At 46.2% G+C, this 20,434-nt stretch overlaps 1 protein-coding gene across 2 annotated transcripts in view; it reads left to right on the top strand.

The window, feature by feature from the left end:
• The first annotated feature begins 1,921 nt into the window (after positions 1-1,921).
• Sox102f (transcription factor Sox102F) overlaps positions 1,922-20,434 on the top strand; it is a 206,341-nt gene continuing 187,828 nt past the window's right edge. Inside the window, exon 1 of one of the 2 annotated variants that reach the window (XM_072006608.1) lies at positions 1,922-2,244. In XM_072006608.1, coding sequence (XP_071862709.1) covers positions 2,218-2,244 — 27 coding nt within the window. In that variant the 5' untranslated portion in view covers positions 1,922-2,217. Of the gene's footprint in view, positions 2,245-2,318; positions 2,435-20,434 lie in introns of those variants that run through there. The other variant, XM_072006646.1, reaches the window with a different exon arrangement.

Here is a 20,434-nt window from a genome sequence, read left to right as displayed (position 1 = left end):
TGAAATAAAACAAATCGAGCGTTGATCCCGAGCGTAACCAGTTCGGTGGACGATGTTAGCTCCACTAACGCTAGTTAGTCGAGCAATGCATAATCGAAAGTCGAAAAATTGTAAGACGACGAAGGAAACGTGCGCAGGTCTGGGTCACAGCGGGGCCGATCGAACGCGGTCCGCTAACGATCCACGGCACGCCGATAGATTTTCGTCGAGCGATTTTTAGCTCAGCCGGCAGCTGAGGGGAAGCGAGAATTCTGCAAAACAAGGTTTCGCGAGAGAACAGGTCTCCTCGTTGTGCTCACGGTTCTTACGTGCTTTCTAATGTAAAGTATGCGCCCGGCTAATGGCTCGGAGGAGAACAGATATTGCATCGGGACGCCGCCGGAGCCGTGGTAAGGTGCCACGGCAGGCAATTAATTCCTCCGGCAGACTTCCGTATCGGAAAGAGATAAACGTTGGACGCTCTCGGTCGGGACCCTAGGATCGTATATTACGCCGCTGGTTTTGCGAAGAACTTTTTCCGAGGCGATCCAACCGTGTGCCGGTGAGAGCTGCAACTTCGAACCGAGAGGAAGAAGCCACAGAACTACGCGTCCTCCACCTCGTCGTCTTCGTACTGCTCTCTGGTCCTCCGTGTTCTGTCCTTTCCTTCTTCGACAACGTATAGAACGTGTCGGGATGGTACGCTTGCAGAACGAGTGGACTGGCGCCAAGTAGATGTCGCCACTACCTATTTGGCAACACAAGGACGCGATCTACACGCACGCGAGCGCTGCCCCGCCGTGTCCTCTGTTCCCTATTCCGAACTCCCCTTTAATCGGATGCCTTAGATTCCATTCGACTAATTAACCAAGCGTTATGCTAAATCTTGCTAAATTTAACTCTGGATCGGCATGCCGGGGCCGGTGCTTGCGACGGTTCATTAATTGCATAGCCGTCCTAAACGGAGACACGTCGCCGCGGAAAAATCTTCGGAACTCTTCAGAACTCGTACCGACGCCGTAATTACTCCGGCCGCGTAATATCTTACTTCGCGGTGATCTGAATTACTAATCATACCCGCACCTTGAACGAATCCTGCTCATGCGACGGACGGACGTGAATCTATTAACAACGCGTTGCAATTCCCGTCGAACTTGTAGAAATATTACAATTCTAAGCGATGCTGAAGGCGATATCAATGTTAAAATGGAAAATGCGTATCGAAATTTTTATTTTTTGTGTGTATGCTCTGACGAAACGTTTATAGTGGATCGAAGACTCATCTTGTTTTTACAATTCATATTTATCTTCGGAGTCAGAATGTGTCGCTATTTTTCTTATCAATTGAAACACGTTGTATTTAAGCCTTTCGCTACTACGCCTCACGTATATGTGACGCATTGTAAAAGCCGCTTGGATTGTCTACTTATCAATTTCTATTATTGTTTATCTAAAACTATTTGTTGTATTACGTAACATGTCAAAAATTTGAAATTTGCCCTGCGAGCAACGACTTTTACTTAAACGGCGGTAACGAAAGGACCTTAATATTATTAGTTCTTATAAATTATTGGTATATAGCATGAACCTCTGAATTACATTTAAATATACTTCTTAGAATCGTTGCTTTATATCCTATTAAAAGTAATTTATTCCAGTGAAGTCTATAGTTACCCAATGGAAAACTATAAAAGGCAACGGCGACTTAAGTAAAGTAAGGAAACAGTGATACATCTTTATTAAAACAGCGTAAGCCATACTCGCGATGCCAATAGCAATGATTCACTTACCCTTCTAACAAGAAATCATTTCAATTATCTTAACATCGCAGCAACGCTTGAGCGCGCACTATAATTTCGAATTTTGCCGCTAGAGAGACCGCGGCGCGTCATCTGTCAGTCAACAAACAAATATGGCTGCGTTCGAGTTGTTGCCGCGTGTAGCCGGTCAAAAAAGGTTCGTTTTCCCGTAAATAGTTGTTGCATCGCGCAGAAGTTACGTACACACGACGACCGTATTTCTGAATAATAAGTGCTGATTTACGTGATCGTTATATCGTATGTAATTCGTCGATCACATTCGTTAACAGTCGTATACGAATTTACGCATTTGACCGCGTCGCGTGTGGTTATATGGTGAACGATCGTTGTGACGCACATGCTTGATGACGTATTTCTGACATCTATGCTTACATGTAATGTTTACAAACTTGAATATCTACGCGAGAACTTCTGACCAATGAACGCAGTATTTCGACGGGCACCGGTAAGTTCCCACATTCTTTTCCCTTCGAACGAACGATCGTTTTAGACGTTCCATCAGATAATAAGCCCGCGGGCTGATTCGTGAAACGTGCAACAACCTCTAACAAAGAAATCAATGGTAAAGGTACGTCGTATCGTCGATATTGACGAGCTGACACGTACGACACTAGAATGCAGCGATTGTCTCGGAGGTGAGTACGAGCCGACTTTCTATACTTTGTGCCGACTTTAACATAACTCAAGTGCCCCGGACAAAAGTCAAGGGGAATCGTAGAACGTTGGCATTCAGGGACGGCGCGTAGCTTTACCCACGGGGGAAAACATTTTCGCGCGGTGCAATGCAGCATCGCGATAGACTATCGTGGCGGAGATCGCGCGATAAACGATTCGCGATGCGAGGAAAGACTGGCGCACGCGTCGATGAATTAGAGAATCGGCGCGGATTTGACGTAGAACGTTGTCGAACCGAATGTCGACTGTCGGTCGAGCCTGTGTACATACGTACATGTGTATATGCGAAAGCTTTGAAAACTCGCGGCAGCGTTCGCCTGTGTGATTAACGAGTTGTACACCGCGGGCACGACTGCTTTTCAGTGGCAGTCCTGCTCGTTTCGAGGCTCGCCATTATGTAACGGGAACGGTGTAGCCGATGGTGGGGAGAAAAACGGCGCGAATCGCCGCGCGCGCGCTCGAATTATCGCACCTCACCGTACTCACCGTTCGTTGTATATTACCAGATGCGGAGATAAGGGAACGCGCGTTAAATGTTTCATTACCGGCCGGGCTCGCGCAACGTACGCCGGGATTGAATGTCCGGGACGTTGATACAACTTATAGCGTGAATTTCAAACAGCCTGCGTGTGCACGAGCGAGCTAGCTAACTCGCTGCCGGTGCACCGCGATTCTGCCTCCTTAATAAGCGTGAAAGTTTAGTGTAACCCTTAACTGGCGAGGTGTATTTAACGGGAAAATTGCGATTTTCGATTCTGACAAGTTCTCCGAAGGGGGAACCGTGGAACAGCTCGGTGCGTGTGAGATGTTAAATGAGGTTTGTTGCTTACTTATTAAAGCGAACGTCAGCGTGAAAAATGACGTCGAGTGAGTAAGTGCACCGGTAACTCGACAAAATCATTTATGGTGGCTCAAGGGTCGAATGCACTTACGCATGTTAGATTAGTTTAGTATCGACGTCTCGAAAATTGGGTATTTCGTAGCAGCTAGACATCTGCCAAGAGTTATAAGCAATCTAACGATTATTTTCGATTTATTAAACGTGCTTGGTACACGATACCTTTAACAATACGATAGTAGTTTAAACTCATTATTCTCTTAAGCAACAACCGGTATATGATCACTTCGATGTCTCATTTTTCCAAGGATATAAAGATAACATGTCAGCGTATTTTCCTAATTAACTTGTATATCCTGTTCATATCGAAATGCATGGAATTAGCATAGGAAAACTAGAAATAGACGTCTTGCAACATAGAAGCGATTAATTCGAATTCCAAAGTATAACAATTAAAAGCAAACAACCTAACAACATCAAGATGCATAATGGGTATGCATAATAGGTATCGGTATTACAATCTATCCATAGTAACGAATTTATGACAATAAACTAGATTTATGTGTTTCTATACTGTACGTTGCCGTACATTCGTATAAGATTTATCGACGGTCGGAAAAATTGTCATTAATTTCATTTGCTTTCCAATGAATCTGTCCCTTTTATCCAGTCTGAAAATAGAAATCAAACCTCGTCCTATAACTTGGTGTCGGTAACAATCCGGCGTTGCATAAGTACAATAATAAACACCTGTAATCGGTATGAAACCGGTTCTTTAAAAACAGTTTGAACGCTGCAACAGCGTAAAAACTGGCGGACAGGCGTTTCACGCGGTCGCGGTTAGAGCTGTGGCGCTCGAAGAAGAACGAGCCGTCCTCTCGCGCCATAGTCGATGGTATATTTCGCTTTGTCTTATCCCGCCAGGGTGTAGGGTGTAAAATGCGTGTGGAATACGTGCTAAGACAAGGGTCACCGATACACCTGCCCCGGAGCTTCTAGAGCGCGATAATATAGGATTCTGATCCGACAACTGCGACCGGTATCTTCTTCTTCTCCCCTTCGCATCGTTCCAGCCCATCCAGAGAACATAATGCCGTGTAGAGCAGCCGCTCATAACGCTCGGCGAACCTGTTGAGATATAGCCCGGGTAGTGTTTCAATCGCTAGGCCACGGAACGTCGACAATGATACGTACGCGCGCGTATATACCACGTATGCAAAACGTATTACAATATTGGATAGCCGGCCCATGCATCACGATAGTCGAAATAAATCAACCGCGAACAAGCACAGACGTGGCCGGCGGAGTCTTAAATAATTTACTAATTTTTCAATGGGTCGACCCTAAAGGTCGAGTCCGCGTCGAGTACCGCGTAAATCCCTTTGGCTATGCCTCTCCCGGCGAGCCCTTGCGTCTGAGTTCAATCCCAACCCGTTCGAGACTACGCGAGAAGTTTCTACGTACTCGTACTCTCGGATACGGTACGTTCAGCCCGTTGGAAACCGAGGGAAATCGCGCAATTGGTACCGTTGAAAAATCCCTACGAAACGCGTATCCCGTGCGTACAGTACTCTACGAGCTGGCGATAAAGAGCCATAGTTCTCTCTCTGTTTCTCTTTCCTTTCTTCGTTTTCTGAGTCGCGAAATGCTTCCGCAAAGGGACCAACAAAACGACTTGAGTTCGCATCGTTGCCGTGGCTGAACATAATGTAAACATCGAAACGAGCAAAAATCCTTACTTATTACCTTCCACGAGCTTTCCTCCTGGCCCAGGGTCAAGACTCCCCATTTCCAAGCAGAGCTAAGCGACATTAGGTGAATTCGTTCCTCGGGATGTTTTATCGTTCTCTGTGTATACGGGAGGCATTCGAATCGCTGGCTGGCAGCGATGCGCAAGATCTTACAAAAGCGAGGGCATCGTCGGACCGGACAATGCCACTTGATCCCTCAGCCAGTGGCTCTGCGTTTCTAGTCTATTCCTCACCCCACGTGTCTTTTTTATTCCATCCCCTTCCCGTCGTCTCTGTTGCTCCGCTTTCGGTTCGTATCTCTTTCTCACTCTCGTTATAATGGGCAAACACATAATAAAGAGGGTAAGCGCGGGCCGCGTACGCGATATGTGGGGCGTTTAACAATGGAGCACACCTGAGCACGGGCCGGTGCGTTTGAGATGGCTTTAGGGAGGTGGAGAAAAAGAGAGAAAGGGAGAGAGCGAAGGTACCGCATGGTGCATCGGTATGAAACGTAGTGGGACGAAAAACGAGCGGTCCGCGGTGTACGGTGCGAGGGGCGCGGAACAATGCTTTCGACCTCTTCTTCTTCTTCTTCCTTGTCCTCCTCCTCTACCTTCTCATCCTCGTCCTCGTCGTTGTTTCGTCGCCGTCGCCATCGTCGTCGTCGTCGTCGTCGTCATCGTCGTCGTTGTCGTCTTCGTCGTCGTCGTTCGTGGCGGTGCCCCTTTTCCTCCGGTATCTCCTCGCCACCGAGCCAGGGTGCCGGCACGATGCTCTCCCATTTGTTCGCGAAACACCGAACACAGGCAGTCACCTCGTACGCACGTCGTCGTAGCGCAGCTTGGCATTGTCCGCGACGCTCCCCCTGAACCGGCCGCGCATGTGTGCGTCACGTATCTCTTTCAACTGTACCGGCTAAGCTGCTGCGTTGGAAAACTGCCACCTTCGAGTGTCCGGTCTGTGTACTTCTTTTTTCCTTTCGTTGCTCTCCTTCGGTTTTTCTCTCTAGTTTCTTTTCACTTGTTTTTCTTTTTCTATGAAGACGTTGGCCAAGACGTTGGTACATACCTATATATACTTACGTACGTCTGTCCGGGAAACTGGTGATTCTGAATGATGAATGTTCTTTTCAATTTCTCAGTCTTAATTTTGCTTCCTTTTCCGTTTCTTTTTTGTGGAAAGAATCGGTAAATCGGTAAAGGAAAAGAAAAATTAATAATTACACGCTAATTACACGTAAGTGTAAAGTAATGTTATACGCTGAAATAAAATTATCCTGTTAATTATTAATACCTTTATTGACGTTTTCGTTTAAGTCTCGCTAAAAAAACAAATTATGCACATTTAATTTGAATCCAAGAAATCACAAGTAACGAAATATTCCGTACAATGCATACCTGAACGTTGTAAAAAAATGTCAATCTCACTTTAAAAATGATTTGCATCGTACCTGTGCAGATAATTATAAATAAACGTAATGTATATGTAGGTATATTTAAATAGCGAAGGATGTACAAAAAAGATCATTGCAGATTTATCGAAGTATCATAATATGCAACGCGATGGATTTAAATAAAACGATAATAGATTACTACAAAAAGTAATATCACGACTTCATGGACGAAAGAACTAAGACAATTTATACATGTCAGAACTTAATTAATCGTTCTAAAAATAGCAAAATTTTAAAGATTAAATCCTTTTTATAAATTCTGTAGTTTTTGCGATAGAATCACGTTCGCAATGAGATCTCTCTAATTAAAAAATTCAGAGTTTAGAATAGAAAAATATCGCAAAGTTGTTGCAACAGAATTTAAGATTAGTAAAAAGTGAACCTATAAAGACTGAGATTAAAAATAAAATGTAATAGTGGTGGAAAATCAAAGTAGGTCGTTAATCTTTCATTCCGCTTATTGAACCTGTGTCAACAGCAGTACGAATGATCGTTATTGCAAAGCCTGGGACGATAACGCGTAGAAACGAGCGCAGCACGCTTACGTTGCGCTGTGAGCGGGTCGTTAAATACGTTCGTTTACACGACAACGTCTTATTAGTCGCGTTCGTTCATTACGTAACAATGATTCGAATCGTTGGTCGCGTTACACATTAACAGAACGGAACACATCGTCGTGTCGCTCAAAGGGGAGGAATAATGAACGGTTTCGATCTCGAGAACCCATTTTTCTCCACCGCTGCTCGAACGCTCCGCCCTTTATTTGCTTTTTCCACGTAAAGTTGTGCAATCAGGTCATCGTATTACCGAAAAAGAATACGTACAATTTAGTATTTGCATTTACATTTAACATTTAGGATTCAATTGTTTGAAGCTGTTTGTGATTAAGGATAGCAGTATATATATATACATATATCAAAAGTTAATCACGAGAATAAGCAAGTTAAACTAATACGGTCATCTATACTCATCTTTATTCGTTTGAGCGGTATAACCAGGTTTTTGTTCTTTCCATTTCTTCGTTCGATCAAATATTATTATGCTCGCCTTAGAGAGGTATTGGTCGAGAGAACGTCTTCCTTCACGACAACGAGCTGGTTTTCCATACGATTTCTCGCAGTGGTCAACAAATTTTTTTATTGTGACGTTTATACAAGCGGGAACGCGAGCTTCTGCTCGTTCAACACGTATCTTTAACGACGGATATCGTGGCCCAGGTCGTTTCACGTTCGACAAAACCGGTGACGACGTTAACCGCGTTTTGCTTTGATCTGTTGCACCACAGGCACTTTCAGCGTTAATTTTTCTCTCTTTCTCCAGCAAGGGTCCCGCTCTGTCGCGCTCTCCGCTCGTGACGAGAGATCATTAACCGGCTTGCGGACTTGCCGTGCTCGGGTATTAGAATTTAAATCGTCGCTGATATAATTACGAGCAAAAGCTGAATATCTCGGCCGCGGAAGAAATTACGACGGCGATCCGCCCGGGCGAAAAATTAATAAGGAGATCCCACAGGATATTCTACGCGGCCATACTAACGTTGTTATTAACGCGTTCGATCGTCGATCCCGATACACACTAGCTATACGCCTATTTTCAACTACGAAGCCATTTTTTCTTCTTTTCTTCCTTCCTCCGCTCGCTACGCGTCTCGCGTATCAGCAAAATAATAATAATAATAATAATGATAATAAAACCACTTGCTCGTGAAACAACTCTTAAAATGATCAATCGAGCGTTCGATTTGCGGCATTATAAATCCAGGGCTAATTAAGGTGGATGGTGAAGCTCGTCGGGAAGATCGAGACGCGGCTCATCGAGTCGGCAACCCGTTCCACGACCAAACGGAATGTTAACAGGCACGTAGATTCGTATTATCTCCTGGAGCCAGGATTTTCCATGACTGACATTGTATCTGGTGCGTTTAATCGTCGCGGATTCTGCATCCGCGAGTCTCTTTAGTCGTCCCGCCCGAATTACGATAAACGACCACTCGCGTATAAACCGAAGGTAATGTCACGAAGACCGAGAGAAGTTCCTTGGCCGAGGGAATCTCGATGGCTCGAGGTATCGTTCGGAATGCGCGTAATCTAACGTCGATTCGAAAGGAGAAGAAGCTGGACTCGCCGCTCGAGTAACCCATTATCGTGCTAATGAACAAGCTCGACCGAAGATGGAACGCTTCAGAACGAATTCGTGAGCAATGAATCCGATATCGGCTTTGCGGAATATTTCCGTGGACCGAGCATCCGACGAATCGAAGAAATCGCCTAGTCATCGTTCGGAATGATCCCCGCCCCCGACTGCCCCTCTCTTCAATGTCCTCGTCGTTCGTACCAACCTCCCAGCGAAAGTATTTTTTTCACGGGAGCCGCGAGAAAGGAGCGGACCCTTAAGTACCGTTCTTTCGTTCCTCGTCGACGCACCGCTCGATTCGTGCACGCTTTCATTGCCGTTGGAATGCGATGGTTACTTCTCTCGCCCGTATACGCGCCGTAGGATCGCTCAAGGCCGCGGTGGCTCAGGTGAACGGATGAATGGATTTGTCAGATGAATGCTCGGCATATAAGGGCGCATCTTCTTCAATTACCACTCGCATGTGTCCGAATACCGTGTTTTCTTTTCGTTCTTACCCATGTTTGCTATCAATAGCAACTGTGTTATGTTAACATTATCATCGAAAGGTGGTCGGCTACTATTGGTGGTTATTTGGTTAACGGAAGACATATGTATAGCACTGATTAGTTATAGCATTGTAACAGGACCTTCCTTCGTACAATCTCAAACATATGGAACGCATAGTTTCATTATTAATTGGAATGATCAAATCTGCGAATCGAGTAATGTAGCAACGTAAGATGAGAATGAGCAAGCTGGTTGTATTCTTTGTCCCTATGCTGATTGTGTATCGGCATAGTTAACTCTCCCGCTCTAACTTTCCTGAAGATCCTTTTGTGCTCCACGTGTCGTGTCCTCGTTGAAAGCGATTGTTTACCGTTCGACGCGGCTAGATGAATTGATTCGTCTCTGCGTGTCGGATTTCTTTTTCTTTTTTTTTTTCCAATCGCCGTGGACACGATGAGTCGCGTTTTCCGTGGCTGCTTAATAAGTCAGATTAATTCCGTGTAGATCGATATTCATAAAGTTACTCCATGTGTGTGCGCGGTCATTACATACCTTGTTAGCAGTAAATTAGATTCTTCGTGGTGAGAGATGGAATACGATGAATTTGAGATATGAGATTCTAATGATATCATGGCTGAATATTGCAATAATTCATTCTAAAGATGCACCGCATTCGTAGGTTTATCTTTCCGATAGCGTTGCTATCTTTCTCTAATTGCATATTCCAATCTAACTGTTCCTCGATCGTTCGCATGTTTTTAATGCTCTATCAAATTGCACATAGCTGCAGTTGTTTTTACGAAATTGTAACTGTGGTAGTTACACACTATGTCATTCACTAAATTCTGCTACAAGTGTTCTTAAATTATTAATTCTCAGAAATGTTCTAGAGAAATTTTAACACTGATCCATCATTACAAAGATAGTTAATCTTTACACCGTGTCTATTTCATTCGATTCCCTGTAAACATTTACAATCCCACTGTCGATATGACAAGCACAAATGTCAATTTACGATCAGCAACGATATCTACAATTACCAAGTACTTAGGTATTTATTGCACAAAGATCTCCATATCTGCAATCTACAACGAGAACGACACGTTTATAGCAACATATATTATCCTAATACAAACTCTACAAACATCCTCTCTCCACATTATCAATTCCTCTACATTCATCTCAGTTATGCATTTTAATCACCATTTTCAACATTCATTTCCAAAAAATTCACCTCAAAGTCTACGAAACAGTTCCACTTGTGTCGTCGAAGGTTCGAAACGACCTCATCTGGTTCTGATAGTGAAAATCGTGAGCAACCTGATCCGAGGGTCGGAGCTGGCCTAGGTCCGCATAATGGAAGCAGTCCGTTAACAATCGCGTAGAAAGACGCCGCGGCGGTCGGTTTTAGATCGAGGAATATTGGGGTATTGTAGGAGCGGCACCTAGCGTGGTGTGTGCGTGTGTTGACAATGGGAAGCCTAGTGGGTGCGTTAATCCCATATGTAAGCTCGCTCTGTGGGAATATTTCGTCAGGCTGTTGGGGGTGGGTGTGCTGACGAAGGGGCGGCAAAGAGGGGAAGGGACAGAAACGGTAGAAGATGCTGGAGATCGGGAAGGCGGGTAAGAGGGACTCTGGGTCTATTGTTGCATCCTGGCGATATAATCTGGGGTACACGCGATGCCTCTGTCGGCGAACCGAGACAGACGGAGGTGACTCGCGCGCTCAAAGGATCGCGCGGTGCGTTCTTCCAGGCTCCTTCGTAATTGCCGCGAACGAACGAACGATCGTAAGAACGAGCGAACGAACGAACAAATCGCCGGACAGATCTCCGCTCGCGAGCTTATCGGACTTCGCGGCGCGCCTTTGTTCGAAATCGATAAACACGTTGCCGAAGAATCATTTTCCATTTTCACTCGGCGATCGATCGACGGCCGCGAGTACTACGCGCGAGATACTCGAGACCCGATAAGGGTCGCGCGAGTCGAGGGGTTACGCTTAGAGGCGTTTCTCACGCGTCTTTTCTCCGCCGGATAGGAGAGAAGTCATGTGAGGAAGAATCGAATCCTGTTAGGTGAGATGGAACCGTTGTTTCTTGGTAAGGCAACGTGTTGGACGGGTTGGGCCGTGGAATTCGGGAAGTTTGCCTGTGATGTATTTCTCTTATCGTGGTGTAGGAGTGATGCATGATGCTGTCAGAGTATGGTATGTATTAATTATGGTTATTGTTTTATCGGAAAAATTTGAACTGATGGATCGAAGAATAGGAAACATTTCGCGCGAAAATCAAATGATAAATACTCTCTTTGTCTTCCCTCGTATCGTTTCTCGTTAATTTTCTATTTAAACTGGACAGTAAAACAATTTTCTTAGTTCCTGGGAGTAATTCTCTGATGCAACGTAAGACAAACAAACGACTAGATCTCGTGTAAATAAAAACCAGCACGATTATAAAGGGTGGGTTTAAGATGACGGGTTAAAAACGCATTCCGTGTTCCCGTACGTAAGAAAGAAGATGAAGAGCACGAAGAAGCTGAAGAGGAAGGGTCGCGGTCCCATTCTGGTAGCAATTTCTGCTTGTCTTTTCCCGTTCTCGAAGGAGCCATGACCGTGCCGTATCTCACCTGCAATTTCATCCTTTCGGTCGAGTGGTTTCGAAATTCCAGCTGTGACGGACGGGCGACGCCAACGACGCCGTTCCGCCCGTAAGAGTTCTGGTTCTAATCTCGAGACCGGATATCGAGCCAGTGTACGGTGTCGTCGGTGATCGGTCAGGGGATCGGTCTCTCGGAAAAGTGGCTGGCCACTTTTGTAGGCGCACTCTGGCGAACGTGGGAATGATTTTGAGAGAGGGGCAAGCCGCTGCGAGATCAGGACGAACGCTAGACGGAGAGGGAGAATCGAGAAGATAAAGAGGGACAGAGAGAGAAAGCACCTGAACGCCTCTTCGAGCCAGTTCCGTGGCGTCTTGGTTCCAAGTCTGTGTGTGATCCACAGCCTCGTGTATATACGTGTACATAGACGCCATAAGAGAAAGAGAGAGAAGGATGGTGAAAAGGAGATGGAAGGATGCGGAGGCAACACACGTGTTGTCCCGTGTATGCGCGTTCATGCAGTTTGTAACGCGCGGAACAGGTATTCCCCCATTGAAATAAGGTAACGTCGCGAATATGAAATATACCCCCTTGTACAACTTGATAATCCGTGGTTACCATAAATCCTGAGTGATTATCCGCGTGTCTATTTATAAGCCTCGTGGCGTCGCCCTCGCCTCTCTGCCCACCCCTCGTCTTCGCGCCGTTCGTGTATACCTCCCTCCTTATCCCTCTTCCTTCTTTGTTCGGATATTCATCCACCCTCCCAACCCCCGTCCTGCCGACCCGTTCTCCATCGTTATTCTCTCCTTCTTTAACCACTGGCGAGGATGATCGCGCCCAAAGGACCTCTCGCGCGTTTCTACCTATATGCGTGTCACGGCCTTTCATCCTCCTGTGTGTCAAGCAGAGAGAGAAAGAGAATAACAGGGAGAGAATCCTTTGGAGATACGCTCGATAGGATTAATCGGCTTACGAAGACACGCTCTCTCCGCCTGCCGGTCGCCAAGAGAGAAGAATATGATTTGTTGCCGAACATTCGTCCGCACCTGCGACAAAAATGGCGTTCGCCCGATGACGGGGCTGAGAGAGCTTTCTCCTTCGTCGAGGAGAGACGTACTTGTGGTACACTGTAGACGTTCGATGAACCAAGTTGTCTTTTCAAATTCTTACAGCAACGAATGTTTCCTGTAAAATTCAGTCTGTCCCTTAATTTTTTATCGACGTAAAAACGTTTAACATCCAATCGTTTCACATTACGAATGATAAACGCGGTAATTCGTCCATATTTCAATTGAATATCGATAACCTCCGAGAAGAGGAAAATAAGAGAGTAATAATAATAAATGATAAACTTCTGTACATAATAATCGTGGTCGTTTTGATCGAGTGGCGCAAGCACGAACGGGACGTGAACGTATACACGCGTGTGATACGTTGCTCAACGTCTGGCGCGGTCCGAGAGCCGGAAACGGTCGAAACGCGAAACACGTCTGTGCACTGTCAGATTAATTGCACCCGATTCGTTCGCCGCTGTATCTGCGCGCTCTCGGGAGGCGATCGTTCGAACGTTAATGCATGGAACGAATTAACAGTTTACGTTTGAAAAAAAAAGGTCGCGATAGCGATCTGCTTCGAGCGAGATCCACTTCTCCGATGTCAAACGGAATTCCACGAGCTCGTGTTACGGTTATGCGAGCAGATGTACGTCTTTCGACGATAACAAGTGCTCTTCCGGTTTCGCCTGGCCGCCCGGAAACCACGTTCGATCCCGTGGCGCTCGCGTCGCACGCCATTCCCTCTATCGTTTCTGTTTCTGTTTTCCTTGCAAAGCTGTTGCTGCCGCGCGCTGCAAATATCGGCGCCGTTTCTCTTTTGTCAAACAGGAAACGCGTTCCACGAGAGTGTATAAAATTATATCTGCTCTCAGACATCTAATCTTCGTATCGCATCTATAATATATCATTCCTGACAGGACCATGCCTCGTTGCGTAATTCCGGGTTTCTTGCGAATGAAATTGCTCGCGATCTTAGCAAACCAGCCCGTTTTCCTACTACCAGACGTAGTTACATACATAGATACACAGGCTGATTTCTTCATTAACCGCCTTCCTCAAATTCCATTCGTGCTCCATACGAGCCTGTAAGGATCGTCCAGATGTTGAATAATCTTATTCTTCTTATCTTCGACTCGACGCGTTAGTTTTGTCATATCGGAGGTTCATAAATTAAGAAAGAATATTATATTTATTGGTTTTGTAAATTTGAAGGTGTGAAAAATGTAGTAACTGTAGCAATAAGAAAGAAATATGTTCGATCGTGTATATCTTTACATTTCTTTTCGGACGATAAAGCTGTACAGGTTATTTTTCATTTCTATTCTTATAGAGATTAACGGACCGAAGGAATTATAACGTCTCGACAATCTCGATAAATTTTGAAGTTAGCGATACTCGTAAGTTCGTTTCCATCGTGCACCTGGTGCAAGCGAATTAACATATAGCTCGTATCTCATTATGAGATGTATGTTTTTTGATACGACTCGTGCTTTAGTTCCTTTCAGAAGAAGATTTAACAGAATGGTATTTAATGGTACATGCATATTACCTGTCGTTGAAAGTAAGAGCATTTAATTCAAAACTCGATAAATTTTCTTTTGACGAGGGGAGATAGTATTCCATTTTTAAAAGCGATGATGCTATAATTTTAGTTACGTAATTTGTGTTATATTATTTATGTTCGCTTTATCATCTTGATAGTATCGATATCATTATTTCATACTCATCGCTATTTCATCAAACTTTCATTTCCAAAATTAAACTCGGAGAACGAGTAAAAGTCGTACCTTTGATATTTCGATTAATATCTTGGGATCAGATAAAGCGTCGATTTGTGCGAGAAAAGTCGAGGAAAAGGGGTGCATTCGAGCGTCTATGGTTCGCGTGGACTTTACGTCTACGGGACGATATCGGGGCTATCCTCGAACATCGCCAGAGGCGCTGCGTGTTATGCTGCGGCAAGCTATTAAAAACCCAAGTTATGAATGAAAGCCGAGCTGAAATAGAATGGCACGCCGTGCTCCGCCCACAAGAACAGGTACAAACACCACGAACGATAAGCTTAGCTCAAGTCCAATGTCAGAAGATTCCCTAGAGGCTAGAAACGAATCCTTGTTCGCCAACCCGTGCTGATATTTCACGCGGAAGCGAAAATTATCGGTTTTTTGGTTACCGTTAGCGTGGCAAACTCGAGGGAGAGGGGAAACTCGGTTCTCAAAAAATTATTTAAATTCTGGTATTTTGGTAGAACGCTATGAAAATTATGTATAAAACTGGGATCCAAAAGACGTTAGATCGATAAAACAAGCTGTTATCGATATTTTCTTCCTGTGTAAACGGTATTTAACAAATATAGAATTTTCTTCACTAACGATATTTGTTCGTTAATCGCTTCAACTTATTCGTCTAACAAGAAAAATTCGTTTCCCTTCGTACGACGTGTATAAACGAAACTTTTCTCTAATTTCGTATACCTTAGCTCCAAATAGCTTAACTTAATCCGTCTTACGCGAACGAAAGAATTCACGGAAGTACCGACAAGGTCAGGAGAAAACATCGTTCGATCGTGTAGCGTTGATTTACTCCGGTCGGCGGTGTAAGGGGTTCGCGCGTCGTAAACCCAAATCACGGCGGAGCAAATTATGCGTAAACGAGCTGGACGGAACGACGGGCAATACATCGGAATCGTACGGCGGGTCGCCGGAGGTTCGACGCGGAGGGATCGTGAAAAGGGCACGATGCCCGACTGTCTGTCACATTCTTGATGTCAGCGGGCCGGAGAAGGGCCGGTAGTCGAGCATCCTGACGATTCAATTAGGATTCAGGCATGCAGCAGAGGTCCGGATCTCTCCTCCGTGTGCTGTTCGCCTGGCCCCTCTCACCTCCTTCCTGCGTCAGCTTTCTTTACAGACCCTCCTCGGCTATAATCGATCGTCGATTTCACGAGAGATCCGGCTGGCCGTTCGCGTGGCCATTGATGTACGGGGGCTGATAGAAAAATACTGAGAATTCTCGCGTATGTCGATAAGAACCTTTATAAACAATTGTAATTTTCTCCGAAGCAATTATCGATCGAAGTCGTCTAATATTTTGAAGATCCTCCGTCACATTCGAATCGTTTTAGGAAAACTTTATCATCGAAAAAACTTTCAATTTTATTCCGTTACTTCTTTATCGAAGCTTATCGTTGCTACTATCAACATTGCTGAATAGTAGATTGTTAAACGTGTCGAACAATGTCTCCTATATCTATATCAGGAGAATTTTAGATTTCGATTCACGAATATCATCGACGTAGCTACGAACACCAGAGATTTTACGGAAGTTATCGAATCGTTGGCGGCTAGATGGTCGCGGGTGAGCTTCTTCGAAATTCAATAACTCCCGCGTCCCTGGCTCTATGATTAACGAAGGCTGCGACCGCGTCGATCGATACAGAACTATCCCTTTTACGTATGGAAATATCGTTATAATCGTGTACACAAACGAGTCCGCCGCGGTGAGACTAAGGAAGAGGAAGCAAAGCGTTGAACCAAGGGGTTGAAAGCTTGGACGAGGCCCATCGGCGAGAAGCGTCGCGGGACAATGGAGCAATCAATAGGGTAATGTGAGGACACTTTATCGAATTATCGATGCGGTCGACACTGGCGTACCTACGGTCAATGGACACGGGTACCCTGCTTTTCGAACGAACCCTTTCCCCTTCCCTCCAACACCCCGCGCGGTCCTCTTGCACTGTCTTTCTCTCTTACTTCTGACCAACCGTTCTCTCGCCTCTGTTAACGTTCCTCCGGCGCTGCTTTCTATCTGCCTATCCGTCTCTCTTTCTCACGGTTTCCCGTCAATGTTCGTTCGCTGATAAAGTGAAGCATCCGTGCCGTAACAAGCTCAGTCGCCCTTGACACTTTGCCCAGTTAATGTCCACCGGGCACGCGATAAATCCGCCCTCGAACGCTTTAATAACCGTGTCGTGTTTGTGTGTGCGTATACGTGTGCATGTGGTAACACGCGAGTGTCTTCCCGTCGCGAAATTCATTATTCGGTTCGCGTTCCGTGACCTCGTTCCTCGATCGTAAATATCGTCTAGAACCCCTTCGAACCTCGAATCTTCCTTCGTCCGTGTCGGTCGACCGATGGAAGTCGTCACGAACTGTCCAAAGACTCGAAATTTGTAAAGTATCATGTTCTTTTCACAGCGGAAATATTAGATCTTTTTGTCGAAATGGATCGATGGAGGATGGGCAAGAACATGTTCTCAGATTCTTCTTTCCTCTACGCACGGAGGCGATCGCGCGCACAGGTGGCAGGGATCCTCGCGTGGAGCTCGGTTCTCGTTTCACGGATTCTCGATCCGGAGATCATTAATCACGTCGGTTCTCCCCCCGGACGAGCTGAAATCTCTCGGCTCGCGACGCAAAAGACTGCGAAACGCAGCTAGAGGAAACCCGGTCGCGAGTGGGTTTCGCGGACACTTAACAGGGACGATGGTGGGCCGATGCTTTTTACGCGGACGTGATCGCATATTTCATGTCACTTCGACTCGATCGCTTTTTCGTTTTTTTTATTCTTCTGTCAGCTCCGCTCTGTTTCTATATGTCGAATATACGTATAGGGTGAGATAAAAGTAACGCAACTGGAAAGATTGTATAGAAAATGCTGCGTATCGTGATTCATTATGCATCGCGAAGTTAATCTTTGAACAGATTTGTGTACCAAATTCTTGGCTGATTCTGAAGGAGCAAATCCGCCAGAGATGAGGGCAAGAAATTAGGTAATGGTTTGGAGAGTAAAGAATTTAACGTTACGTATGAACATGGAGGAATTGTTGGATGGTAAAAATATCAAAGGTGAAGAACTCGTTATACTAAAATCGTCGACGATAAATTGCGCATGAAGTTTGTTTATTAGTCGACTGATAAGCAACTTGAAAAAAATGATAATTAAATTTCGTCGCTCGTATAATTTAGCAAACAGGATTGCTTCAATGAGACATAAAATAAAAATTCCCTACAACGACTATCTTTTAAATCGTTTCACAAGGACAGATACCATAAGGTTCTTTTACCAATCCTGATAGTTTCATTGTTAATCATTTTAAAGCTGTGTTACTTTCGCGTCACTCTGTATACGCACATCGTTCGAGCATGGCAAATACACACAGAAGCGTACGCAGTTGTAATTGCCGCGTTCGGTGTTCGGTGTTCTTATCTGGACGGTGTGTCCGCGGCGAGTCGCGTCGAGGCCGTGTCGCCTTGGACTCGGCGTGTCCGATTGACCGCGTGTGAGAACACGATATCGCACGAATGAGTTATGATCCTTATTCGAGGATTTGCATACCGATTCATTATGCGCCGGTAGAAGTCAAAATTGGAACGCGACGTGGCGCAACGGCCGCGCGATCGCGCCACCTCAAGGCTCGCGGAACGCGACCGAACGATAAATCAAACACCTTCCTCCCCATGGCCCGATTTTTTATTTTTGCATCGATCGGTCACCGCACGTACCATCGTCCCTCCTTCTATAATATCGCTGCTGCGTATAATATCAGGATACATAATCAAACGAGGTAAAAGGTAAGCGCTGCAGAGAAAAGACTAAGAAGGAAAGAGTAGGCATGGCGAGACGAGTGTAACGGACTTTTCGAAAACGTCCTTCGGCGGTTTGCCGCGCGGCAGGTTATTATCACGAGTGTGCCTACAAACACGGCCGGCGAAGGCCGTACGCACAGATGTTCTAAATTGCGCGCAAACAAATCACTTTGGTACCATCGACGCACGCAAATACAGTTGTGCAATGACTCGGCCTGTTAGGTAATTCGATTTATGTAACGGTGCCGCGGCTATTGTTCACGCGTGTCGCTATTTCGCGCGTGATCCATTCGACAACCGCTTAGGAGAAAGAGTACTTATCTTCTGGTATTACGTTATACTCGGTTCTTGCCTAGCTATTACGGCGAGAAATACGTATAACGAAGGAGAGATATTTATTTCCGTTGCACACGTCGCACGGGGTATCGATTCAATTAATTTCGCGGTCCTCTCCTGGGTAGAACAGGGGCAAAATAAAAAGAAGAAGGAAGCGAGAGCGTCTCAGCTTCTCTCTCGAGAAACGAGACGCGGAGAAACGGATGAACGGATTGTCCGAGATAAGAAGAGATGACAGGTAATTCGGCCGATGGAAACGAGACAGCCGGTTACGGTGCCCTGAACGCGAGCCGATCGTCCTCTCCGCGCGTCTTAATCCTCCTTGCGTTCGATTTGCCCGCTTTTATCGATCCTTCGTCGCGATAAGGCCGACCGGATCTGTCGGAGCTGACGGATTTTTCGCCACGACTAATTGGCCGATGCAGATGTTTCCGAAACTTGTTCGAAAATCGTATACATTATACCGGAACGATAGTCACGATATATCGTCTTCGTATAACACCGTCTGATCGGCTTGGAATCGGTTTCAAGTCGGTTTCGAGCGGTTTCACCAGGCATCCGTAACCGAACCAAACTCGCCCGATCAATGAAGAGAGAATAGAGACCGATACGCGGTCTGCTCTCCGGGCTTTACCCCACTTTCATCCCTAGAACAGAAGTTCTAGAAGGTTGGCAAGTCGATGGGCGGAGGGAGGAGAGCGAGATAATACTCGCGCGACTGCCTTAAAGCGTGCGTACTCGCGGCTTAAACAGCAACAGCAGCATCAGCAGCACCGGCAGCACCAGCAACGAAGTACACCCCTCCACCAGGTCCCGCAGGCCGTTTCTTCTCCTCTCGTCTCTTCTCTCTGGTCACTCTCTTCTCTTACCTCGCTAGTGGTTAGTCTTGGCTCCCTCTTTTCTCCCTCTAGCCTTCTCGCTCTCTCCTGTCCACGTACCTTGTCTCTAGCGCTCTCTCCTTCTCCCTCCGCTCTCCCTCCCCCCATCTCACCTGGTTCAACCTGCGAGCCGCGTCTCGGCCCTCTTTCTCCGTCGCTCCGTCACCATCTCGGTTCCGCCACGGCTTCTCCCCGAGTCTCTTTAGTTTTGTGCGCTACCTGCCTGCCTTGTGGCTCGCTCGTATCGTATCGTATCGTATGTAAGTGAGGCGAGGTGCCGTTGGCGGGATGAGGCGAGGCTAGCCTGATGCTGGTCTATACCTGTGTGTGCCGCGGTATGGCGTTGTCTCCTCGCGTGTAGCCGCACACACTGCCCTCTTTCTCTCTTTTCCTTTCTTCCTCCCTCTTCTGTTGCCTTCCCTTCTCTTTTTCGCTTGCTCGCGTGCGCCTGTACGCGAACGCAGGTACGCACCGGCGCAGGTACGCAGCCACGACGACGGCCACGCACACCGGTGCCACGGTGCGAGCCAGAGTGAGAGGCCAAACACGCGAGAGCAAAGACACGCATCACAGAGGAGACGTTCCGTTCTGTTCGCGGCGCGCGTACCTACATACCGGTACGTACGTATGTATGCACGTACTTAAGTCCCACTATGCATGTAGGTAATGCGAATCGACGAATACACGTTCGATACGGTCCCGTCCGCGTGTATATACGTACAGCGAAAGCACGTTAGCCGTGGCGCGCGCGGGAGAGAGCTCACCGATTCCACCGCGAGAGAGTACGCTTCGGGCCTTGTCTGTGTATGGAGTCGAGGCACGCGATTGTGTGTGGCCGGTGCACAAGAGCGTGCTAGCT

The sequence above is a fragment of the Bombus fervidus genome, chromosome 1 (genome assembly GCF_041682495.2).
Source record: "Bombus fervidus isolate BK054 chromosome 1, iyBomFerv1, whole genome shotgun sequence".
Classification (NCBI taxonomy): domain Eukaryota; kingdom Metazoa; phylum Arthropoda; class Insecta; order Hymenoptera; family Apidae; genus Bombus; species Bombus fervidus.
Note: the sequence above shows the minus strand (reverse complement) of the source record. Positions and strands in the feature narration are given on the sequence as shown.